This window comes from Corapipo altera, unplaced genomic scaffold (genome assembly GCF_003945725.1).
Source record: "Corapipo altera isolate COAL_440 unplaced genomic scaffold, ASM394572v1 112, whole genome shotgun sequence".
NCBI classification, from domain to species: domain Eukaryota; kingdom Metazoa; phylum Chordata; class Aves; order Passeriformes; family Pipridae; genus Corapipo; species Corapipo altera.
This window is the reverse complement of record NW_020884899.1, coordinates 10,709,663-10,735,082: the sequence shown is the minus strand read 5'-3', so window position 1 is coordinate 10,735,082 and position 25,420 is coordinate 10,709,663. Positions and strand designations below refer to the sequence as shown.

The window sequence follows — 25,420 nt, the reverse complement described above, 5'->3', positions numbered from 1 at the left end:
AGCGCCGGTGTGGAGCATCGTCAGGCAGGGCAGAGGGAACGGGGCTGTGGGAGCGCTGGTGTGAGGAGAACACGGAACTGCTGCCAAGGGATCCCCCAGAGCTCGGAACAGCGCCCGGAGGCTGCTGGGAGAATCCTTAAAAATACACATGGCGAAGGTGCTGGGTTGTGTAACTGTGTTCGAGAACTGGCGGAGGCAGAGAGGGTCAGAGAGCTGAACGCCGGGAGGGAGGTGCAAAAAACAGAGTCATAGAATCATAGAATGTGAAGGGGTTGGAATGGACCTTAAAGATCATCCAGTTCTTCTCCTGCCGTGGGCAGGGACACTTCCCACTAAACCAGGTTGCTCAAGGCGTTATCCAAGCTAGCTTTGAACACTGCCTGGGATGGGGCATCCAAACCTTTTTTGGGCAACCTCACCAACCTCACAGGAAAATATTTCTTCACAATATCTAACGTAAATTTCCCCTCTTTCAGTCTGTACCCATTACTCCCTGTCCTGTCACTACAGTTTCTGATGGAGAATCCCTCTCCAGCTTCCCTGTAGGCCCCTTCAGGTACTCTGAGGCTGCTGTGAGGTGTCCTCACAACCTTCTTTTCTCCAGGTCAAACAGCCCCAAGTTTCCCAGCCTGTCTCCATAGGGGAGGTGCTCCAGTCTTCTCACCAACTTCACGGCCTCCTCTGGATTTGCTCCAACAGTTCCATGTCCTCCTTATGTTGGGGACCCCAGAACTGGATGCAGCACTCCAGGTGGGATCACAAGAGCAGAGCAGAGGAGCAGAATCACCTTCAACCTGCTGGCTGTGGTCCTTTGGATGCAACCCAGGGTTGAGTTGGCTTTCTGGGCTTCAGCAAATTCATGGATAAGGGATGGTGAAGTGGGCAGAGACTGTAACACCTCAAATGGAGCACCTGCAGGTGCTGGAAGAGAACAAGAGGTTTGTAGCAGAGACTTGCTGTCCTAGAGCAGCACCTGCCACTGTTGCACACAGGCTGCTGGGCAAAGGGGGTGTTGATCCCACCCTGTCCTTGATGTGCTCCAAAAGAAGCAGGAGTTGTGTAGGCTTCTGACTGTACATGGAGATTTATTCTTTATCCTATAAAGAGATGCTTGAGGTGCTGGCAGAAAGCATTTCAGAATAGTAAATGAGTTTAAATTAGTAGCACTGCAGGGGATATAGGGCTAATTAGTCACTAGAACTGTCTGAATGCTCTGGAAGTAAAGATTTTTTTAAACAAGTAATTACTTGTGTTACTAAGCAGATTTTATGCTGCATGAAAATGAAAGGAAGTTGATCAATGATGTTAATCAGTGACAGATCTCTAATAAGTAGTTATTTACAGAAAAGACCGAGCATAAACTGAATTAATTCTGTAAGAGTACTAGATTAGATAGTGGGAAGAAATTCTTCCCTGTGAGGGTGGGGAGGCCCTGGCACAGGTTGCCCAGAGAAGCTGTGGCTGCCCCATGCCTGGAAATGTCCAAGGCCAGGTTGGATGGGGCTTGGAGCAACCTGGTCTGGTGAAAGGTGTCTCTGCCAATGAGGTAATCATTAAGGTCCCTTCCAACCCAAACCATTCCATGATACTAACAGCCCTGTACAATTAACCCTTGTGTAAGTATGAGCTGTCCTTGGCAGGAAAACAAGTTTGTCTTTACAAGAAGGTGTTTTTACCATACTGGGGGAAACATGTAGAAATGTTAAGTGGAGATAATAGAACTCAATGACACTTTTAATATTAAACTGCAGTTGTCTTACACACTGGAATCTCTTTCAGAGATCATGAAAACCCAGCATCAAGCCTGCTGCAGGATCACTATCTTGATTCATCTTGGAGAACTGGTAACAGTCTTGTAAGTATTTTTTAAATGAGTGGTGCTTTTAGCAAGGTTATCACAGCTGCTGTGTGCTCTTCCCTCCATGTACATGCTCTTTAGGTTTTTAACCAGGGCTTTTTCCTTACTTTTAGAAAGTGTTATATATTTATTCTGGGGAATTCAGATATTAAAACACAGTTATGTTGTTTGCAGCCCTGGACACTGGACAGCAGCATTAGTGAAGAAAACAGGGCTGTCATTGAGAAGATGTTGCTGGAAGAAGAGTATCCTTTTGCTGATTTGGTTTCATGTTTTCCTGTAGGAAAACAGAAAACTTCCTATTTCCAAAGGAACTGCACTAATCTTTTTCTGTTAAGATGACTGAAGCCCTGCCAGGCTTGTAGGTAGATTGAAGAAATACTGCTGCAGAAACTACAGTGTTTGTTTCTACAACTGGGTAATTCTGAACCAGTATAATTTATATGATTTTTAGAATTCTCACATGTACAAATATCTCTGATGCTTTAAAAAGTTACTTAGCAACTATTTCAGGTATTATTTATCTAATAAATCACTTTCTGAAAAAATATGGCTCAACCAAAAGGAAGTGGAGAAAAGATCTGTGAAAAGGTAAGCTGTGCTTGGGAAAAATTACATAAGAAGAAATGAAAAGTTCTCCTAAAGTGGGATTATTTGCTGAGATATGCAACAGCATCACAATTGCTAATTTTTATTTTCACTCTGTTTTTTATTTGCAGCCCTCATAAGAAAACTGGAAAAGTCATGTACGTACATTTTAATGATTGAGTTGCATTTTTAAATGTGGTGTCTGATTTAAGTTAAGTTACTAGAAACTATTTAACAAAAAAAAGAAGTTACAGTTCCTTAGTTCCTTTTGTTTGGCTGTGCAAAATTATGTAAGAGACCTTTCAACAGGAAGAAATACTGTGTATAATAATAGCCCTATGGTAAAATAGGGGGGTGGGGGTTTTTTTTGTTGCACAATGGTCCTTATGAAAAAAAATTGTTAATTCTAGTTGGCTTTTTTGCCTGAACTTTTCTGTTTGCTGCTTTTATTTATTTCTGTACCGTTAGTCACTGATGAATATTGAGTTGCCTTGAACCATCCTTTGTGGTGGGGAAGCTGATTCTCAGTATTTTATTTATCATGTTTGTAAACTCATGTTTAAAACAATACTGTGAGTTTTACCAAAGAAGGGGGAGTAGTTCCCCTGTCAGAAGGTACCTTGAGTTACTGGGATTGAAGGATTAAATGGTTTTGGGAAAGCACCAACTTTTGCTTCCTGCTTTCCCAGGGTCCGGTCACCTGCAAAACCACCTGGCTGCTCCCTGAAGTGGACATTGGAGGAAAAAGAGCTGTTTGAGCAAGGACTGGTGAGTTTGTTTATAGATGTAATATTTTTAATTGAATTCATTCATTTATTCTAAATAAGAGAGTAGTTAATATGAATAAGCATGATATGGTTCTTCCAAGGCTTCTGCTTTTTTTTCTTCTAACGTGTTAAAAGTAATTGCCATCTACCAAGAGTGTGATGACAACCCAGAATGGTTTTCTTTACCAGATTTTGTTCATGTGAGGCTGATTGCAATTTGAGAGCACAAAATACCTCAAATACTCAGCGTTATGAGTTGCACAGTCACAATACTGTTCTTAACTATGGGAAGTGTAGTGTGTTTTTAAGGCAGATCAAGTAAAATCCTTTAACTACTGTTGTAAGGTCTTCAGAGATTATATGTAATATAATGTAATAGGGTTTGCTTGCCAAGCACAGTAGGATTCCTTGGGATAGCAGGCAGCATAATTTACAGAGTGCCTGAAGAGGGTGAAGAAGATGCTCTAGTTAAGAAGAGTAACAATAGCTCTGACTGTTGGATGCCATTTTCTTTCTGGTAGAACATGAATAGTGAGGTTCTTCACCGTGGGTTTGCTGTACTGTTTGTGCATTTGAGTGAACAATTGAGGTTTTAAACTCTCTTGGCACGTGAAGTGCAGTGTCTGGAATGTCACAGTTTGGGTGACTTCACCGTGCTTTGTTGTGACAGGTGAAATTTGGCCGCCGGTGGACGAAAATCGCCAAGTTGATCGGGAGTCGAACTGTCCTACAAGTCAAGAGCTACGCTCGGCAGTACTTTAGGAACAAGGTAAATGGAGGATCTCTGGAGCTGGCAAAAAGGCTGTTTGCCAAATGTGGTGTTGCATGTATAGCTTGCTTTTAATCTGTCCTTTCAGGGCACTTGCTGGCAAAGCACATACCCTGTTTATTCCCATATTCAGAAAAGTGGAATATGCTCATTTGCAGATTTAAAATAATTCAGAGCTGATTTCAAATTTCTAGAATAACCTGTATTTTTATTGCTGGTATAACTAAACAAAAAATGTAGTATAATTGTGGCCTCTTACACTGTTTGTCATTAGTATGTAAATTATTTTCCACTACACAGCTGTCCTTGCTGTGTGTTGTAGTTTTAGCCTTAACCTCACTTGAGATTTCGGGGACATTTAGGAAGAGATAACTATTCTCTAGGATTTTGTGACTGGAAATACATGTTAACTTACACTTGGGTTAAAGTATACCTTTAATGCTGTGCCAAAGTCAGTTGTAGTAGATTAAACTATATTAAAAGGGTAAGATAAGGAAGAAACGCTTCAGAATATCCACTGTTCAAATGAAATAGTTCTGATTATTTGGGAGGCAGATGGGATTGATTTGTTTTTCCCTTCTTAAAGTATTTGATATTTTCCTAAGGCAAAAAATGGTGATTCTGAAAAAGAAGAGCAAAGTCAGCGTGGGAGCAGTGTTCCCATGGAAGATGGGATAAGGGCGGAAACTGGAAATTTGAGAGGCCGTGCAGACCCTAATCTGAATGCAGTGAAAATTGAAAAGCTGTCAGATGATGAAGAGGTAGACATAACTGATGACATGGATGAGCTACTCTCTCCTACCTTCCAGCAAGAAACTGGAAAATTTGAATTATCTGTTATTCCAAAAAGTCCAGTTGAAGAAACAAAAGGAATGGAACACGGTTTGTCACCTGCTGGACACAGTTCTGCAATCCCTTTGCCTGGAGAAGATCCTCAGCAGACCAGGCAGGATACAGTGGATGCCTTGGTATTTCCTGCTGTGGCAGCAACGTGTTCCCAGCACCTGAATGGTGATAAATCTTTGAGTTTAGATTTCCAGCAGTACAATAATTATATTGAGAAAGCTGAACAAGGAGGAGCAGTAACATCTCTTGGTACTGGACAAGCGACTGCTCAGGAGCCCAGTGAGGAGCAAAGAAACCCAGCTGACAATGGATTGCTTTTTCCTTCTCCCTGCCAAGCGGATGAAGATCATCAGGAAGAAGCAGAGGAGCTGAAGCCCCCTGATCAAGAAGTGGAGGTTGACAGGAGCATCATTCTGGAAGAGGAAAAGCAGGCTATTCCCGAGTTCTTTGAAGGGCGCCAGGCCAAAACACCAGAGCGTTACTTGAAAATCAGGAATTATATTTTGGATCAATGGTAAGATGCATTGATTGCTTTTACTGAAATAAGTGATTAAGGTGTCCTGGTTTGTTGTGGTTAAAACACTACTTAGTACTAACAGCTTCTGAAAAGAGTAAAATTATTGTATGGTAGCTTGCCAGTGAACAGCATTCATTATTAATGCTTCTTTTGCATCTTCCCATTTTTTTCCTGGCATTCTGGAAGCTAAGCAATGAAAATACTTTGAAGCATTATGAAAATTAGTGTCCTGTATCAGAAAAAGCTTCATGCATTTGGGTTATGTTATTTTCTTCCGACTTTTGCCATCCTATATGTAAGAAGGGTTTTAATAAGTGGTTCCTCAAAATAAAGAACTGGTGACATTAACTCTGTGATAAGGTCTGCAGCATTGGGGCACTGCCTTTACAGAAGGGCAGCAAGAAGTCTGTGCTGGAACAAATGATGCTGAGCAAAAGAATGCCTCGAAGTAAATATCAATTTGGAGTAGTGCTTGCACACTTGAATATTTTATATTCCATCTCTAAAGAGCTGGTGTAAGGAACCCCAGGGATTTGTGGCAGCAGGCTCAAGATACAGTTTGTCTTGTTGCCATTTTGGTTTGTGTGGTCACTCTGTTGCTTAGCTTGCTTTTAAGTAGAAATAATTATTGAGTTTAACTCAGACTCCACTCAGTTGACTTGTGCACTGGCAGCTTGTGTGTGAAAGAAAGACTAAAGTTCCATGTTCAGGGGAGTGTTGAACTGAAAAGGTTCAGTGTCAGTTTAAAAGGAAGCAATAAGTGCATAGAGAGTGAAAACAGGACCTCAGTTAAAGTCACACAATTCCTTCCTCCCCCCCATAATTTGTTCTGCTGTGTGACAACGTGCTGGATTTGATTTTAGGGAGAGATGTAAACCCAAGTACCTGAACAAGACCTCGGTGCGTCCGGGCCTGAAGAACTGCGGTGACGTCAACTGCATTGGCCGCATCCACACGTACCTGGAACTCATAGGGGCCATTAACTTCGGCTGTGGTAGGGATATTTCTGTGGGAACCAATAAATAGCCTCTTTTGGGGTAATGCTGAAGGACTGCCTAACGTTAGGGTGCACTGCTCACCCAGGGGATACACAATTATCCTTGCTAGGAAGGACTTTCTGAGCAGATTGTCTCATAACCTTGGAAAATCTGGAGGAGTTTGTAACCTGCTTACAGGATTATGGATTTTTGGTTTTACACAAAACCTTTTTATTTTTTCTTTATTTTTTTTTTTGCCTTCCCTCGTGTTTAACCATACATGAGCTGGTGGACTGGTTGTTTTGTTTTGTGCTTTTCTGTGTTTCTAGTGTTGGATTATTTTCTTTTTCCTGATAACCCACTGTATCTGAAATTCTGCCCTCCTTCCTTATAAGACAAAATTCAAGTTATTGTTACTTTTCCCACACCGAATGATAACTGTTTCCTGAATAAACATCAATGTCTTCATCCTCAGGGCTAGTTTTTAAACGATTCAAATGTTATAATCAGGTGACATTTAAAGTGTATATACACCTGGAACTTGGTGTTGTTTGAGTCTCTGGATGGATTTTGGTCCAAAGCTGAATGACAGTCACCTGAGAGAGGAGCAATGTCTTGCAAATACCTTTTGTCTGAAGTAAAGTTATTTAAAATAACAGAATTATAACCAACAAGAGATGTCTCTTTAGGGGTTTTTTTGTTGCCTTTTCCACGATGGCATTTGCCGTTCCCACTCAGCCCTGTCCTCCCTGTCTGTGTAGCAGTGCTGAGTGTCTCCGTGCTTTGCTGACCTGCAGTGTCTCCCTTGTGTCTCCCGCAGAGCAGGCCGTGTACAACCGGCCCCAGGCAGCCGACAGGACGCGCTCCCGGGAAGGCAAGGACACGGTGGAAGCCTATCAGCTCGCACAGCGCCTGCAGTCCATGGTGCGGCCTGAGGGGGAGCCGGGGGGAAGCACGAATGGGGAAAGGCTCTCCAGCTTTCCTAGTGAAGTGTTTTGCAGTGTGTGATTAAGTTGCTTGCATTTTTACTGTTAAATATAGTAGGATATGGCTTACTGAGAGCCTTATGCACACACTTCAGTGCAGTAGTAACTACATGAATTACCAAGGCTTGCCAGAGTAAATTTTCGTATTCACTTGTAATACAGTGTTTTGAAGTACTTCACAGCAAAATACATCAGTTGATGAGAGGAAACACAAAATCAATCCCACTAAAAATATAATAAATTGAAATATAAAGAGCTGTAGCATCCACTGGATGTAAACCTCCTGGTTTTATAGTTTTGTGTATTGTCTGAGCTAGAATTCAGAGCTGGATAACAGTGCCCTGTTGCTGTCAGGGATGCTGAGCTCCCTCGGAACACCAACAGGCTTTACTGCCTTAAAATGCAGAAACTCCACTGATGATATTTCGTGGCAGTCTACAGAACTCCAGGGTGTTGGTAACATCCCTGTGGCAGTACCCTTTTGGACACTGTCCTTGGGGCTGCCCAGCTGAAGTAAATGCAGTTTTTGCAGGGTGAGAGCCCTGACTCTTGGTGATTTCTTGCCACAGCGCACAAGAAGGCGGCGAGTGCGAGACCCCTGGGGAAACTGGTGTGATGCCAAGGATTTGGAAGGACAGACATTTGAGGTGACCCTCCTGTGTTTTTAACTTTCCTTGGTTTTTGCTGGTTGCTGGCAGATGGTATTGCATCAAACAGACACGGGAACAGTTGTGTCATAGGGACTTAACCTCTCTTGTGGAAGCAGTAGTTTGAAAGTAATGCAGCAGCTGCTACATCTTTGTGCTGCTGATAAATAAAGTTGGTGTTTGCACAGGGGTTTTATGCCCCTAAAGCTCTTTGCCTTGTCTTGTAGGAGATTTCATGATCCATTGCTTTTGAGTTAACTGCCTAAAAGCAAATGGTAAGGGATGGGAGAATACCATTTGAATGTTATTTTTTCAGTCCTATATGGTTTCTTTGTGCTCATTATGCAGGTCATAATGAGTTCCTAATATTAATTCTGCTACTACCAATATCCCCAGAAATTCTGTGGTTTATGAAGTGCTTTAAAAATTCATACAAGTTTAAATATTTTATGGGAGAATTGGAAAAAAAAATACTTATCCATTCCTACAATTCCAGATTATATGGAAAGTGAAGAACATCTATTTTTCTTGTATAGAAAACCTTCTTAATTCGCAACCTTTAGTAATTACCTGTAACAATTACTTCCATAATACTATTTTTGATTAACTGTGATTAATAATTCACACACTTCCTGCAAAATACATATTTGGATGGAAAAAAAGGTTGAAAACACTCATCCCTAAAGAGGGGTTGTGATAAGTTCTGAGCATGGTTTGTACTGGCAGATTATCACACTTGGTTTTACACCTGGTTTGTGATGTGGGCTGTGATTTTACTGAATTTGATTGATTTCATATGAGAGTTGTCTCATCAGGCATCTTGTGGGCTTGGTCTCTGTCACTCCTTCCACACTGCCTGATTCATGGCTATTGCCTCTGCCATCAGTAGTTCTGTAACACACAAATTATATCAAGAGGGCAGTGATATCAAGAGTTTATTTTGGGCTGGTTTTGCAATCACTGCTGAAGCAGCACTTCAGACATTAAGACATTCCATTTTTTGTTAAACCCTCTTAGCATCTCTCAGCTGAAGAATTAGCAAGAAGGAGAGAGGAAGAAAAACTGAAACCTGCAAAATCTTCCAAAGGTTCGAGACAAACCAAAAGGTATTACTGGATGTGCATCGTGTTCAAACACAGATCTGCCAGAGATTGAACAAATGTCTGGTGTCAGGCTGGAAAGGTGCAAAGCATTAGAGTGTGTCACGGTCTGAAATAGCCTGGATGCATTTCACATGTTTCCTGTTACAATTCACGAGTGTGGGGAGTGATGTTTCTCTATTTGGTGGAAGTCATCCTAGTGTGGGATGAGAAAATCCAGTGAAGAACACAAGGTTATTCCTCCTCAGCTGAGGTGACAGTGGGAAAGTTGAAAAGTTTCCTGACTGTCCTACATCTTTAGAGAAATTTTCTTTCATTTTATAGTTCCTTTGATCCCTTTCAGCTGATACCCTGCTGTCTGTTCACGGAGGAAAAGCAGGTATGTACCTCTGAGGGAATTACCAAGAAGGCTTCATTACTTGGGTTACTTTTCTTATACTCATTATTGTCTTTATCATTTCAGGAGCCTTTTAAGGTGAAAGTGTCTTCTGAAGCACTTCTAGTAATGGATTTGGTGAGGATTCAGTTTTGTCTTTCAAAAAGCTATGATGTCTGTGTTGTGGGGGTTTTTTTAAATGAAGTCTTCTTCTCAGGAAACTGAGAAATACAGTCATGTTTTCGTTCACCTAGAAGTGAGAACCTACTATTAAATAAAGCCCCTAAAGATGAATACTTTTTATATTGTGCTTACTGTACAACTATTTACCTTCTAGAAAAACGAATAAGAGTTTTACTGCTTTACTGCTTACTACTCTCTGTCACACTTTAAATTTAATTTGCATAAAGCTACTTTCTGACAGTCTGTCCTTCTGAGATCTATGGCTTCATTTTCTACCAGTCTGGCAATTGATTTTGTGTTTACAAAGCAAAATGTGGGGATTTTTTTAGGAACAACAGGTTGTACCAAAATTGTGCAGTTGTTCAGCAGTGCCCAGGCTGCATCTATGGACGTGTTACACCCTTGCACTACGTCCCTGGTGTGTTTATAATAAGCAAATTTATACTTTTCTGTTTGCTTTAAAAGGAAACAATGGGGTTTTGAGAGGTTTTAGATGTTTTGAGTTTTCCTTCTAAATGTGGTTAAGAAGTTACTGACTTGAGTGCAGGGCAAAACAAAAAGAAATTACACAACTTGGACTTCCATACTTGTTTAATCTCATTTCTTTCATACCTGTTTGATCTTCCAGCACTCTCATGTGTCTCTGGCAGAAGTGATAGGGCTTCTGGGTGGAAGGTACTCTGAAGCTGATAAAATTGTGGAAGTAAGTGTTTGTCTTTTTACATTTTCTCTAAAATATTAAAACTGATATGATAATAGATATAATTTGAATAAATGTAACTGTTATTTCTGAAGGGCAACTAATTAAATATATGAAATCTAAGTTAAGTACTGCAGTCTTGAAATGTTAGTTATGTTCAATTGTGAAGGAGAAATTATGAGGAAGATCTGGTAAATTATTCTTAAAATTCTGTTTATGAAGTCTTATGTAACTGATGGAGGTTTGTTGCATTTATCCATCTGGAGGTTTCTTTACCAGGTGTGTGCAGCAGAGCCCTGCAACAGCCTCAGCACGGGCCTGCAGTGCGAGATGGATCCGGTGTCCCAGACACAGGCCTCAGAAACACTGGCTGCCAGAGGATTCCAGGTCATTGGATGGTACCATTCCCACCCAGCCTTCGATCCCAACCCCTCCATACGAGACATTGACACTCAAGCCAAATACCAGGTACAGCAAAAACATACAAAGAGCAAAAAACACCCCCAGGCCCAAAGCCTCTGTGGTATTTACAGTGGTAGTACATATTATTGCTCTAATCTTAGCTCAGCCATAAATGACATAAATGCTGGGGTTTAGGTTTCAGCATCCTCTTCTGAAAAAGGTTGGATTTTTTATATGTAGGGGTTTTTGTGTGTTTTTTTGTTTTTTAGAGCTATTTCTCCAGGGGAGGTGCCATGTTCATTGGAATGATCATAAGCCCTTACAACCGAAATAATCCCCTGCCATATTCCCAGATCACCTGTCTGGTCATTAGTGATGAGATCAGTGCTGATGGTTCCTACCGTAAGTACATCTATTTGATCCTTTTCCTTTTGGATACTAAGGGGAAAAATGTCTGCTTTTGAACTTGAGAAATAGGTATTTATGTATTTGTATTGGTAAGGTGATGGTACTGTACAAACAGTATAATTTCTGTTCCTCACGTGCTGGACAAACCCGGGAATTTCACTGAAAGAGTGATCCTGAAAGTTGTCCCTGCTGTCATGACAAGAATATACAAATATAGATAGATAGAAGATTGTTGTTTTGCATTAGTATTTTTCACAATCTGTGAAAGAAGTGAAAGGTTTAGGACAAGAGTCACTGTGATTTACATGCAGAATCCTTATGAACAGCTGAGAAACTGCCCGAGGAAAGAGAAGTAAATAGCAAAGAATTGGCTGCTACAGTGGCCAAAAATCCTTAATTTTCGACTATGTGCCATTCTGAAGGTCAAAGGATCAAATTTGCTAGGAAAGCTGAAAGGGTGTGCTGGCAGGAACCCCAGCCTAAGGGGTTTGATTAAAAATGTCACTGGCATTTCATGAAAACGGGATCCTTTCCTTTCTTGAACAGTTAATAACACACTATATAAAATTCATGGTATTTCCAGTGATGATCAGATCTTCTGCTCTTTCCCTGACATTCATTTGAGGAAAATTCCCCTGATAACAGAAGATGGTTCTGGTAGCTGCCTGTTCTCTCTCCTCCTCCCTCCCTCTATTTATAAAGTTCTGATTTTTGCATCCCCACTCCAAGGTTTCCAGTTCTCTTGGCACAGCAGTAGCTGAGGCCATGTGAGCCAACAGTTCTCCCTGTTTTTTCCTGTGGAAGTAAGCAGAGGAGACCATCTGCCTGGAGACTCACTGCACAGTCCTGGGGGAAGTGGAGCAGTGGCCACATCTGTGCACTAATTCCTGTTTACCACACTGATTGTCCTGTGATTTTATCCTCATTCCCCACACACCCCGTCCTTGCGGAGGAATTAAATTACTGACAAACTTCATTGCCCTTAGAAGACTTTTTTGTAGTCACTTTTTCTGTCTGAGAGGATTCCATATTTCTGTTTAGCTCCTGAAATCAAGGTTTTACTAAATGGCATCTCCTCAGTCTCTTTGGAAATGACTTCCTGAAATTCACACTCTCTTTCTTTCTCCCTGATTTTTGATAACTGAATTGTTAACCTGCAAATAATTTTCTTGCTAAATTCCTCTTCCCCCACCTGCAATAAACCAGAAGATTTTCTTCCTTTCAGAGCCAAATTCCTCTGAAATAGCGAACAATACTCATCAGCAGCCCCTTCAGACATAAAAAACAAACCTTTTTTTATTCACTTAATAATCACCTAAATCTTAGGGAGATTTGCCACTACAAAAGTGGTACTGAACACTCAATTCATTTTTCTCTTTCTCTATTTTTTGTAGATTTCTGTGTCCTTTCTTATGGCCTGGGGAATTGGTGAGGGCAGGGAGGAAAACAGATTTGTTCCTACTCCCACCACAATTAAATTTGGAATCCAAAACACGTCATCCTTTTGCTTTAACCTCCTTAATGTTGTCAAGTAACAGAACCACAGGCTTCTGCAGTCAGTAATAAACAGGAACAGTTATAGGGAGGGAAGGGATTGCATCTAAAACTAAAAAGAGAAAGAAAACAGTGGAGTGCACTAGAAACACTGAATGATGATGTTCCATTGACTGCAGGCCTGCCCTACAAATTCGAAGTGCAGCAGATGTTGGAGGAGCCTCAGTGGGAATTAGTATTTGAAAAAACAAGGTGGATAATTGAAAAGTACAGATTTTGCCACAGGTATGTGTTTACTGCTGTTACAAACAGCCAGTTAGGAATTGTATGTTTGTTATTGTTTCAGTCAAGACCTGTGGCTCCTTTCTCCAGCATTCCTGTTTGTTTTTCTTCCAACAGCAGTGTCCCCATGGATAAAATTTTTCATAGGGATTCTGACCTGACTTGTTTGCAGAAAGTAAGTTTTCTTTTTTAATGTTGAATGTTTTTTTTAAATGCAAATCTGGTCACCTGAAGTTACATTTTTTACAAATCGGAGATGAAAATTAATGGCAATAAATTACTTTTGTGGCACAACTTACACAGTGAAAATAAGGATCCTCCTTTGAGAGAGGTGGGAATGTGTTATGTGCAGACACCAAGTCTGACCCTCAGTTCAGAGAAGATTTAATGGCAAATCAGTTGTACACAATAATTGCCCACGTTGAATTCTTTTGTTTCCTCTCATGACTTTGCTTATAAACAGTGCAAATCTAAAATTGAGTTGGTAAAATGCTCTGGAATTCAGCTGTTGTGTAGCTGGTTTTAAAAAATTGGATTTAAATCACCTGTGTTTTCCTGTTCACTGTTCCTTTTAAAGTTGTATTGCACACTTGAACAATTTTTTAGTGTTAATTCTAAATAAAAATCCCTTTCTAATAAAAAATGAAAAAAAAATTCAGGAAAAATTTCAATTTTAACAAAATGTTCTTTTGTTTTGACCAGCTTTTGGAGTGCATGAGGAAGACTTTGGGCAAGGTAACAAACTGCCTCATTGCTGAAGAGTTCTTGACTCAGATAGAAAACTTATTCCTTTCCACATACAAGAGTGAGGAGAAGGGCAATGCTGAAGGAAGTGAGAAAGAATGTTCACACCAATTGCCACTGTGATGGCTTTGGCAAACCAAAGTGATGGAATTTGGATGTTATTTTTTGATTTCTCTCCTTCCTCCTCATTATGTCAACTCTTTCAGAACTGTTATCCACCTCAGTAGTGACTGTTACAGAATCCAGTGTCATCTTATCTTGGTGGTTTAAAGATACTTTGGAAGCTCTTTTTTTATGTGACCCCAGTGCCCAAGGGAGGCTCAGGCTAACGAGGGATGCAGCATTAATTGAGTGACCAACATTGCTGCTCTGGGAGAAGGACACCTGTCAGGAATACTGTGCATCCATCTTCAAGGAGAGTTTGTCCTCTCTCGGGTCCTTCAGTTTGGGAATTTTCTCTTAATGTTGTCTCCAGGTACCCATCTAACTCAGGATGAATTAATGCTTTAGAGGTTGTAAGTTTGAATGAATTCACAGAAGAGAAACTTAACTGAAATGAGAACTTTGTAGCTCCAACTCTCCTGGTATCCAGCCTGAAGTTTTATTCAGTTGTAGCAAAATACATCACCTGATTTCTTTGCTTTATTACTGTTTTTCCCCGTTCATCCTGATGGTCAAGTAGCTTTTTGGCACATTCTTTGCCATCTTGTTTCTGTATTGGGGAGGAAAAGCTGGCAAGTTTTCATGACTTCTCAGTAGTGCCTGTGCTTGTTTCCAGTGGAAATGCAACCTTTCTGACCTTCCATTCTATGGGGAGGTTTTACCTTGTTCTCCAGATCCTTGCCGTTTGTCCCCTTGGAATTGCCACTGTTTCCTGTGGAAACACGAGCTCTGGGTTGATGGCAAACTGGGGGCAACGAGCAGAAAAGTATTTGTGTTTGTAAAGAAAAAATCCCAACTTTTATATTCAGAGTCTTCTCAGTTTAATAAGAAAGCACTGGTTTATATCAGTTTCTCGGTTATGATTTCTTACAGGTGTATATTGAGATAAATCAGTCACAGATTGATCTTGATTGGAGAAGTTTCCTGATTGCAACTTGGAAATGTTTTGTGAGCTGTATTGCTGTGACTCTTTATAAAAAAAATGTGTTTTAAATTTTGCTTTCTAAGGAAACTTGACTTGTCTACAGGTATTTACACAGGTTTATCTTGAGCAAAGTTTCTCAGAGAGGTCTAAAATGTATTTGAAAACCTGAAACAAGACGTCGAGTTTATATCTAGAGGGGAGAGAATGGGCTCAATTTTTATTTTAAGAAAAAAATATGTGTGTATATATATCTAGTTCTGCATAACATAAATGGAATTTTAAGATTTTATATGTTTCAGCTTTTCATTTATATAGAATTTGAAAAGCTTTAAAATCATAGAGCTGCATCCCAAGGAGGGAAGCCCTTCACAGGAAGTTGATGTTACGGTTTTTACCATGAAATGTCAGACTCTTTCTGTCACTGAGGGGAAGGTGCAGAACCTGATCAAAGGAAAATGGGAGCTCTTGATACTCAGTGATTTTCCCACATTCAAGAGCTGTGGACTCAAAGGTACTGGTGGATGTTCTGTGCTCTCTTCTGTGTCCAGATCTGCAGGTGCAGAGCTTTGGGTCCCACTACTGTGTGTGATTTACCACTGGTGCACCCATCTGTGTCCAGTGTGTTGGCTCAGTCTGCACTTACTCTAAACTCTCATCTTTGGGACTTCCTCACTCCCAATACTGCATGGATTTCTGTATTCCTAGTTAAACTACACTCTGAGTGGGAAGGCATTCCTGACAGCTCAGCTGTGGGTGCTGTGCAGTGCATGGTGTTGGGCTCAGTTTTCCATAGGTTCTCTAGGAAGTCCCCCAGGGTCAATGTACATGGACAGCTGTAATTTGTGCTGGTTGGTAGCAGGAGAATTTTGAACCCCTGTGTAGCACCAGTATGAAGTAGATCCTGTTCACTGTCCTCATAGGGTCTGTTCCCAGCCCTTTAAGGATGGATCAGGATTACCCAAGCAGTGGTAACTGTGCTGGCTGCTTCTCTCTGTATGGATTACAGTGAACTAAAGTAACACAGTTGTATCAATTGGATTTACCAGAGATGTTATATAAGGAAGTTGTGAGTGACACACACTTTTGAAGTGGTTTGTCTCTGGGAAGAGGACATGGTGCAGGACTGAGCCTTTGGCATGCACAGAGACTCCAAATTTTCTGAGTTTGTGAGCAGGGTGGTGTGGAAAAAATACAATGCTGGTGCCATTGGGATCCAGTCTTGCACATGGAATTGTATGGGAATTGGAAAGAGCACAGTTGTGATGCTGAGTAATGATTTTGTTGGCAGGAGCTGTGGTAAGAAAATAACTAACCTGCTTTTCAGCATTTAGCTGGTCTGAGTGGTTAATAAGGAGAGTTTGGAAGTTGCAGGCTTCCCAGGAGGTAAAAATCTGTTTTACTAATGTGCCAGTTCTGGTACCAAACACATATCAGGCATGAAAATTCTTTATTATAAAGCTTTTTTTTCCCATCCAGGCTTTGTTTCAGTACACTTGTGAGGACTAATCCACTGTTCCTTTCTGTAGGTCCAGTGTTACACCCTGCCAAGCTGTTGCTCAGGAGATGAGGAATGGTTGAGTAGTGAGTAGAGTGATACAGTTAAAACTGAAATTCGAGTTTAAAATAGGAAGAAACAAATTAAAAACAAACAGGCAACCACAAAAAAAAAACAAAAAAACAAACAACCCCCCAAGATGTCACTTCTGCAAATATCCTTGAAGGGCATTTGTTGGCTGAATTATGTTTTGCTCTCTCAGTTTCCAGCAGTGCTGCTTCACAGGACACAGATCTTGTGTACAAAGAGGAGGGAACATCTCTATTTTTATGTTTTTAAAATAAGTAATTTTCCAAGAACAATTCAGGTGAGGAAAATGAACAAACCCCAAAACCAAACAGAAAGTTAACACTGTTGCCGTTGATGTTAAGTACTGTTTTTCCTTTGCTTGCTTCTCTGCTATTCCTGACTGATGATAGAGAAGAGTCTGCTAATAAAGCCTGTGTATGCAATGCCCTGAAAGATGTGTCCGTGTTTGTGATGGTTCCTTGCCTCCCGAGCACCAGCTCTGGAATTGCTTTATTCCAAGTCGGTGGCAATAACCAAGTGAGTGAACGACGTCCGGTTCCAGCAGAGGGAGCTTTGTTACAGCTCATACAGGAAAGGTTTGGAGCTCAGAGCAAAGCTGTTCTTTCCAGTGCGTGTGAACTGCTGGCCAACGAGGACATCCCGGGGCAGGAGCTGTGCCTGGGGGTGGAGTTGTCCCCACACCCCCTCTGCTTTAGTCTCCTTCAGAAATGATCCAGTGGTGCTCATGGCAGGGATGCAGGGATGCAGGCCAGTATTTTCCACACGCGTTTCAGAGAGTCCTGGCTGTAGGATGGATCACTGGGTACACACTATAAGGGATTTGTTTGCATGGACAACCCCAGTGATCCTGGAGATGCCCACAGATGCCTTTCACCAGCCATGTTCCTACCCCAGATCTGATCCAAGTGTGTCGGTTCCAGCTCCATGAGCCAGGCTGACTCTGGCTCTGCTGGAGAAACTGGCTCTGCTGTGCAGTGCTGAGCCCTGAGACGGGGTGTGGAGGGAGAAGAGACGCCATGGAGGTGGACAGTGCACCCCAAAAGTGTGGTGTGGCACAGCTGTGCACCCCAACATCTGCACAGGGAGGGGAATGTGCTGTGCACCCCTGAGGAGGTGAGGGATGGGGGGGAATTTATCCTCACAGAGCTGGCACATGGGAAGGAGCTGGTGGTTTAACATCCCATAATCATGTTTGATGCTGGACAAAGTATTTAATGGCCCAGATTAAAGCATTGGGGTTGTTTAATTGGAAATGTCTTGCTGTTTTACACAGACCCAGTGCCCTATTTTTATGAGATTTAGAAATGTGCTGAGAAATTGTTTCCATGGAAGCAGAGATCACTAAAGAAATAATGCACATTTCCTACAGGATTATTCCCTTTGCAGCCTGCTGTTCTAAATAATTAACTCTTTTACTGCTATTACAGCTTAGCATGGACTAAAAGAAATAATACTTTTTTTTAGTGTCATAGAAGCATTACATATCTATATAAATATATATAGGTATATAGATATTTTTAAAAACTCTTGTCTTTAAGCCTGTTCCTTCCTTAATTACAGAGGGGAAAATTCACCAGTAAAAAAAAAAGTCAGTGGAAAAGTGCACTTTTATTCTGAATAATATTTCACATTTGACATTTGAATAATGTGAAATAAAATAAAGATATGAGGATACAGATGACCATTAAATGGATTTTGACTTAGAAGGAGGGACGTGAAATTAAAAAAAATAAAAGGCAGATTATTGTAATGTAGGTAAACGACTTAAAAATAGGAAAAGAGTTACTAAACTATTATAGAATCATCAATATGACAAACTGACTTAACTTGATAATTTTAATAATTTTAGCTATAGATCTCAGTTATTTCCTAAGAAAGGTAACTACTGTTATTTTTATGTGAAGGAATATCCAGGTTGTGTCCTTCCCTGGTGGCAGAGGGGATTTTCATTGTATTTACACCTGGAGCTCTGATTTTACACCTATTCTGAGTTATAAACACTCTCTGGCAGGCAGGGTCCTTCCCAGGGCTCAGGCAGACCCAATCTGTGAGTCCCAGGAGCCCAGCAGGCCTGGACTGGAAGCAGAGCAGCCTCAGGTCACCAGTAGGTAGGTGGAAGGAGCTGACTGCAGGTGGGTGTGAGAGCAGTGCACACACTGCTCTGTGGTCCCAAAATAGTGATTTATAAAGAGCCTGACAGGGCCTGACAAATCAGATGAATGGGACTCACTTAATGCAAACTGGAAAATGTGTTTCCACTGCTGCCAAAACACATGGAAATGGTAATTCAGGCTTTGTAGATCATTAAGACACTTGGGAGTTGCTGGAGTGTGTTGTGAAAGGCATTACTCAAAGTTCAGGCTGAAAATTTCTTAGAAATGACAAACAACTTTGTAAGGGTAACACAAGCACGGAAATCAGCATCCCTAGTGCTGCCTTGGGATGAGCATGTGCCAAAGGAAAGGGGGGAAGAGAAGCTCTCTGTGCTGGAAGATGAGGCTGCGCTCCTGTGCTCTCCAAGCAGGAGAGCAGCCATCAACCTCCTGAATTGGCAGCTGCTCCAGGCAGCAAACATCAAACTCCAAAAGGCTTTAGTTTATAAATCTGTGGAAGCAGAAAGTCCATAAGTGGTAAGAGTTTAGACAGTAGAAGGATAGGGATGCTCTGTGATAAGAGATACAGGAAAAACCACGATAGAAGTGGAGCAGTAGGATTTCTTCCAACAGAAATGGAAGAAACTCCTTAAACATCCATTTACGTGTAGTCCATGCTCAGTCTAAAGAAGGAAAAGGGGAAGCTGCTTGTCTTCAATCCATAACAGAAGACCAAAGTAGGAGCTTGTCTTTTGTCTGTTCCCTGTCATTTGCTCATCAAGGAGGAAGGAGAGGAGGCAGCTGGAGGCAGGTGCCGCTCCCTGAGAAATAGGATTTGGAGTTTTCTTCCTTTCCACAGGAATTTGTACAGTGACTGTTGTCAATTATTCTAGTTTAGTAAGAACGAATTTTTTGATATAAGTGAATTTGGGAGTCAGTTACTTAAATATTTTAAATCAGTCCTACCTTAGAGGGTAAGAAAATTGTTACAGTTGTCTATTTAATAAAACACAGAATGCTTTCACTCCTGCTGCAGGCCTGGCTCAGCTTGCTTAAATACTGAAATACTCTGTGGGGTTCTTACTGAAATTCAAATAATTGCCTCAGCATATTTGGGTTGTATTGCTGCTTTTCTGTTGGTAGACTTCTTTTAAAATGTGCTTTGCTTTTTGTTGTTGGTAGTTTTTTTTAAAGTTTCTGGAACTTTTTTAATTAACAAATAATTTCATAAACATTACTAAATAACCAAATAAGGTTGTGATAAGACACTCCACAGCACCAGAGGCTTTTATACAGAGTCATTTGTTAGGAAACATCCCAGGTGTTGTGTTGCTTCCAAGTGCAGAGATCCCAAGTTCCTGAGTTTGTATTCAGGCAGCACAGTGAGCTATTCCCACTTGTGCTCTTTAATAAGGGTCTGACACTCCTAGTCAGCAAAGATCCCTTGATCCCAATGCAAGTGTAAGTTAACCTTGGTGTTCTGCCCACATTCCAACTCTGGTAATAGCTTTCTGTCTACCTAAATTCCCTGGGCAATTTTAATGGGAGGAGATATTTTTCAGTGTTGTACAGCTTCACAGAAACACTACACAATGCTCCAGGACAAACTGAAAAAGAGCTTTATTCCAACAGAGCTGTGGGGGGAATTTAAGAGCAGAGAGTAATTACTGAAGTTGGAACTTGGCCAAGGCACTACAACCAGACCCCTTTGCTACCTACTCATCTGCTGCATTCCTCATTTGGGAGGTCATATCCATGAGGAAGGACTTTTTAAAGAAAATAATGCTGATTGTTAAATGTTGATACATTGGCAGTTCCATTCTCTGTGCTGGGTATGGATGTCTAAATCCCATCCCTCCAACCTGCTTCTGTGCCCACTCCACCCGGACACTGTAGCTGGGTCTGCTCTTCTCTTCCCTGCATTAGTTTCAGTGTTACAAGTTTGTAATTCTAGTAATAATCAGGGAATGTGCTACTACAGTTTAATGGCAAACCATTAAATATGCAGCCCTGGTTCTACTGAATGAATAGGACATCAAGGAGAAAGGGAAAGGGTTTGATTCTGTTCCTGCCTTTGTTTATAGATGCTGTCGGGTAATATTTTTTGGCTCAGCATAAACTCTGTCCATTTCCTCACTCTTGTTCACTTACCTGTTGAAAACTTTGGGCTTTGGATACACAGAGTGGGGCTGATGCATCCCTTTTCCCCAAAACAAGCTTTTTATGCAATTGCAGCAGCAGTATTAATACATTTACAAAGTTTTGGAGCAGGGTCTATAATTTATCAGGTGCCTTAAGACAACACATCCCAGCTGGTTGGTTGTCAGTCAGGAATATTCACTTGTACTCATAGAAGATGAAGGGAGAATTTGAGATCTAGGCTGAATTTTCCCACGTCATAAGAAAATTCAGAACTTAGCCTAACTCCACACAGTTTTGCAATCAGCCATTTATAAAACAGATTAAATAAAAAATCTAGAGCTGAGCAGCCCTCAGTGCTGAAGAAATGTGGAATGAGAATAAAAAGGTTTGGACTACATTGCTTAACCACTTCTTGACTTGTGCAGAGCTGATCAAAGCCACATGTTTGAGAGGCTGGAGCCGTCCTTCCATCAGGGATCATGGGATGTGCAGTCTTTTCTGGGGATCTACTGTGGCTTTCAACAGTCTTTTAAAATCACTGCATTTTTCTCTTATCTGTCATGAGAAAAGAAATATTAATTTAAAAGTGTATGATGAGATTTTATATTAGAATATAAACATGTAGGCATAATTTTCATTAGGAGAGGCAAAAGTGACTGATTGTTGAAAACATCATAACAGGTAACAGTGTCTGCATCTTTTTTTGGGTCCTGCTTTTCTTTTTAGAAGCTGAGATTGGGAAGAGAGGCTGTTGTGGTGCCATTCATATTTTTATTAATCATGAAAGGACTGGCCCATGCAAGCCATGTGTTGTGGTCAGGTATTTCCTTGCTAGTCCTGAGCCTGCTGCTTGGGGACTGGCAATGCACCAGGGTCATTTAATAGGAGGGGGAAGGTGTCTGCAATTAATCATAGAATGGGAAGATTAATTGCAGCACTGAGCTCAGAGAACCTCTCCTTGGACTAGATCATTCTCTTGACTAAGGCTTTGTAAAGCTACTGTAGGATCTGGACTTGAATAAACCAAACAGACCCATTGCTCCTGCTGAGCACTCACTTCTCTCCTCCTTGTCATGCCACCTCCCATGTGACATCTCTTTTGCTCACAGTAGATGTTGTATTTTACTGTAACAGTCCATCATGTTCAGCCTGTTTGAATTTCTGACCACTCTTGATGTTCTCATTGAAAAGGAGACAATGAACCCCTTGGCAGCTTTCAATCTGAAAAATCAAAAAGATTTTTATTATTCAAATTTAGAGATTTTTAACTCTGAAATTTCTAGTTCTCCTTTTCCTGATTACATCATCCTGTTTTAACTGCCTGTTTTCTCACTGTATTTAAGTGATCAGGCTCTGTTCCCTTTGCAGTGGGTTCTGTGGGTGGTAGGAGAGGGTGCCCTTGTGCTGTTACCTCCCTGGCTTATTTAATGGAGGATATGCTTGCTGTAACCATGCTAGAGCTGGCTGTTGCCTAAATTATGTTCTGCAATTCCAACTGCTGAAGGGCTGCTTTGGAAAGCTCAAATTAAACATAGGCAGAGAAAAAAAATCCTGTTTCTGTGCTACAGCTCTGAGGAGGCCAGAGCTGCCCTTCCTGTACAGCCCTGCTGCCCTTGTGCAACTGCACAAAGGGACTTCTGGCCTTCGCTTTTAACTCAAACTTCTTTAACCACTCCCGATCTGAGGACAGTGCCAGAAGCAATGCCAGCACTACAGCAAGGAAATGAAAGATAAGGTATTAAAACCCCCTTAAACTCTGTTCTCTCTACTCCCCCTGGTAACTATATTCCTGCTTATATATCCAAATATCTATTCTCAAATTCTTTGACACCAAATCCGTGTTAGTTTGTAACTGGTGTGAGTTGACAACTGTCTGCTCCACAGCCACGTTTAAAAGCACACCCATTACTCTGGGTTGGAGCAGGGAAGCCCCAGGGGAAGCTTTGTGGCAGCAGATCCTCCACTGCTCTCACCAGCCTGCAGCTTCCAGCTCTTATCAGTGGTAAAATAGCCAAACCTGCCACTGTTTTGGAACAACAAAGAATCCTCTTCTTGTCTCATCTTCCCCTGCTTAAAGATAATCTCTTAGGGATGTTTAGACTGGAATTATGGCCAGATTAGGTTGATGATGTGAATTGTAATGCCTTCCTTGTAAACACTCCCAGGCCACTCCTGTTTTCATGGTAAAACACTGCATGTCTGTGATGTTACTGACAACTGGAGACAAGATCCCCCCAACAGTCCTTAAAATGTTTAAACCTTGGAGGATCACCTCAGAGAAAGCCAAACCAATTTCTATTGCTTGCATATCAAAGCCAGTTTTTCAGAGAACAGTTAAAGAAATCACAGATTGGCCCTTCCTCCACTTCTCCTTAATTGGGCCAGTTAATGCCATTAAACAGATGTCTTCCTCGTGCAGGTATAATTATCCTTTCCAAAGCATTTTCACTGATTTGCCTCAGGCTTTTAAGCACTGCAATTACTCTCTCTTTTTTTTTTTTTTTAATGCTAAAATTAATCTTAAGTCATTACAATTGCTATCAAAGCAGGAAAAATCAACTTCCTCAACTTTTACAATTATTACTCAGCAGCTCTAACAAAATTCCTTCTACCAGGCCCTATCTAGTTAAAATTTCATCCATGCCAGGCAGCCTGACAAGATCCACATCTCATTTTCCTGATGATCCCTAGTTAGTCCTCGAGGGATAACACTCCAGCCCTACTCCAGTACCAATCAAGCACCACAGAGACAATTAGGGAGAGTTTGTATTATCTAAATGAAAGACTGAATTATGAAAATGTGAATTGCTAATTTTCCACTGAGGTTTTTCCATATGGGCCCAACAGTACTGGTGGTACCCAACCAGTCTGGTCTGTTGAGTTTTCTTTTTCCCCTCCCATCCTCACGTGCTCTTTGCTGTTGTTGGAAATAAGATACTTTATAACTGTCTCAATTCTGAAGGACTTAAGCAAAATCTCTCAAGTACAGACAGTTAATTCATGCTCCCTTTTTTACTGTCACTCCAAATACATTTGGCATTTTAGACAGCAAGTAGAAGAATTCTGTGTTATTTACACTTTTCACTGATGTTTTATGCAGGTCAGCTGCTTTAAAAGCAGTTTACAAATTATTTGCGGAATAAGAAGTGAGGAGAATAGAAATTAAGTGACAGATTCTCAGAATTCCTGCCAGTTTTGTAACTATTAAGCATCCAAGAAAAGAGCACTCCTTATTTACAACCTCTTCACACACGTTTTGAAATGAAATTCGGTATTGAATTTTATAACAAGTTTTAGATAGTTTTGCAGTAAACTTCTGGTTGGGTCAGTAACTTCATCTTCTGGATTTTAAATCTACCTTTTTTTTTTTCTAAACATCAACAACATAGATAACAAGCAGAAATAGTTATTACCTATTCAATTCTTAACTAGGATCTACTAACTGGTGTCTCAGTGGGGAAGGGGAGGGCAAGGGACAGTTACCACACAATACAACAGGGGGATCAAGACAGGAACTTCTAGTGAACAATATTTGGAAAAATCTTGGCATTTATGAGAAGTGTTGCCTGGGTGAGGTCCTGAGATTTCAAATGGCCAAACAGGTTAAGTGGCATTAACTCCAATTTCTGACTTGCAGAAGATGATGGAGTGCATTGTTTCTGCCAAGGTTTTAGCTCAGTACCTGTGAGCAGAAATGAATTGCACTGAAACTTGAATGACAAAGGCATCAATTAATAGTTAGTTTTTCCTTGGATTTTTATAGAACTGGAATTTAGGTGAGTCAGGAATGCAGAAATAGCTCCTGTACCCTCTATGCAGACAGTTAAACAATGCAGTTGGAGAAACAAGTAATAGGAAAAAGAAATACGTCAAGAAATAATACATAACAATATGTTTTCAGCAGACTTGATATAAAGTGGAGACTCTAAGGTGGAAAAATGACATTTGCTCCACAGAAGAAATGGTAGAAAGCCCTAATGCTTGGCTTAGGAACGGAGAATTCTAGATAAAGAAGACAAGAAGAGCAAGCAAATACAAAGTCTAATAAGGATATTAATGAAGGTTTCCATCTCAGTTCTTTATTTCTTGACAGCTGGGACACACACAAACCTTAGGTTAGACAAAGTGCTTTTCTGCTGCTACAGCTCAGCTGGTTTTGTGATTGGAGCTGACAGTCACAAAAATGAATGCCGTGCTATTGACTGACAGATTTTACTCTTCATGCCTCTTATGACAATGGAGGCTGGGCAGGTCTTAAAGGAATTGTGTCTGACGAAAAAAGATTTTCTACTTACCATTAAAGGAAGTTTCTTTCTGGCCTGGACTCCAGTATCTGTTCACTACATATTTTCATAGGCAGCGGACATCAATGCTTAGAACTGTCACAGCAGAGGGCTCTGCAGATAAATAGGGATGGACTAATGAGTCTCAACAAACACTGAACAATACTTCACTGTGTTCACAGAGAGGATGTGACTGTGGAAGGCAAAGATTTGTGTTTCTTTAGTTTTCACAACCACAGGGCCTTTGTTTATATGCAAAGCACCAAGACTTGTGTGTAGCCTGGGCTGCCCTGTCATTACCATACATCCCAGTACATCACTCTGGCTCCGGATGCTTAACCAGTCAGGACTCAGGGCTGTGAGGTTGTTGCCCTCAGAATTGGATTCGTAACCAGGTGTGCAACAGGCCAATAATGACACACTAGAGAGAGATGCTGATTATTTATCTCAGAGCTGCACAAGGCTGGGTGCTCAGTGGTGTTCCATGAATCAAGCTTGGCCACTGGACTTTTCACACTATTATTTACAGGCAGAAATTCAGAGTTACTAACTTTCCAAGCACAGCCCCTGTATTATGATTGATTAG

The 25,420-nt window shown here is 41.0% G+C and overlaps 1 protein-coding gene across 2 annotated transcripts; it reads left to right on the top strand.

Annotated features, from left to right (window-relative positions):
• The first annotated feature begins 31 nt into the window (after nucleotides 1-31).
• MYSM1 (Myb like, SWIRM and MPN domains 1) lies at nucleotides 32-16,748 on the top strand. 2 transcript variants are annotated; one of them, XM_027648890.1, is made up of 20 exons: nucleotides 32-157; nucleotides 1,780-1,855; nucleotides 2,033-2,103; nucleotides 2,372-2,449; nucleotides 2,578-2,604; nucleotides 3,136-3,214; nucleotides 3,884-3,982; nucleotides 4,588-5,342; nucleotides 6,209-6,339; nucleotides 7,143-7,246; nucleotides 7,878-7,955; nucleotides 8,973-9,061; nucleotides 9,380-9,434; nucleotides 9,519-9,569; nucleotides 10,243-10,317; nucleotides 10,594-10,782; nucleotides 10,986-11,118; nucleotides 12,798-12,903; nucleotides 13,018-13,075; nucleotides 13,603-16,748. In XM_027648890.1, the coding sequence occupies exons 3-20, from the start codon at nucleotides 2,087-2,089 to the stop codon at nucleotides 13,765-13,767; spliced, it is 2,289 nt and encodes a 762-aa protein (XP_027504691.1). In that variant the 5' UTR covers nucleotides 32-157; nucleotides 1,780-1,855; nucleotides 2,033-2,086; the 3' UTR covers nucleotides 13,768-16,748. The 2 variants fall into 2 exon arrangements, with proteins under 2 accessions (XP_027504691.1, XP_027504690.1); XM_027648889.1 differs by lacking the exon at nucleotides 32-157 and adding an exon at nucleotides 779-938.
• Nucleotides 16,749-25,420: the final 8,672 nt, after the last annotated feature.

Excerpts from the sequence above, each read along its gene's own strand:
- MYSM1 (XM_027648889.1), top strand. The coding sequence starts at position 871 with ATGGTGAAGTGGGCAGAGACTGTAACACCTCAAATGGAGCACCTGCAG. Across the intron at positions 2,605-3,135 it reads AAGAAAACTGGAAAAGTCAT|GGTCCGGTCACCTGCAAAAC; the intron begins GTACGTACATTT and ends CTGCTTTCCCAG. Across the intron at positions 10,318-10,593 it reads AAGCTGATAAAATTGTGGAA|GTGTGTGCAGCAGAGCCCTG; the intron begins GTAAGTGTTTGT and ends TTTCTTTACCAG.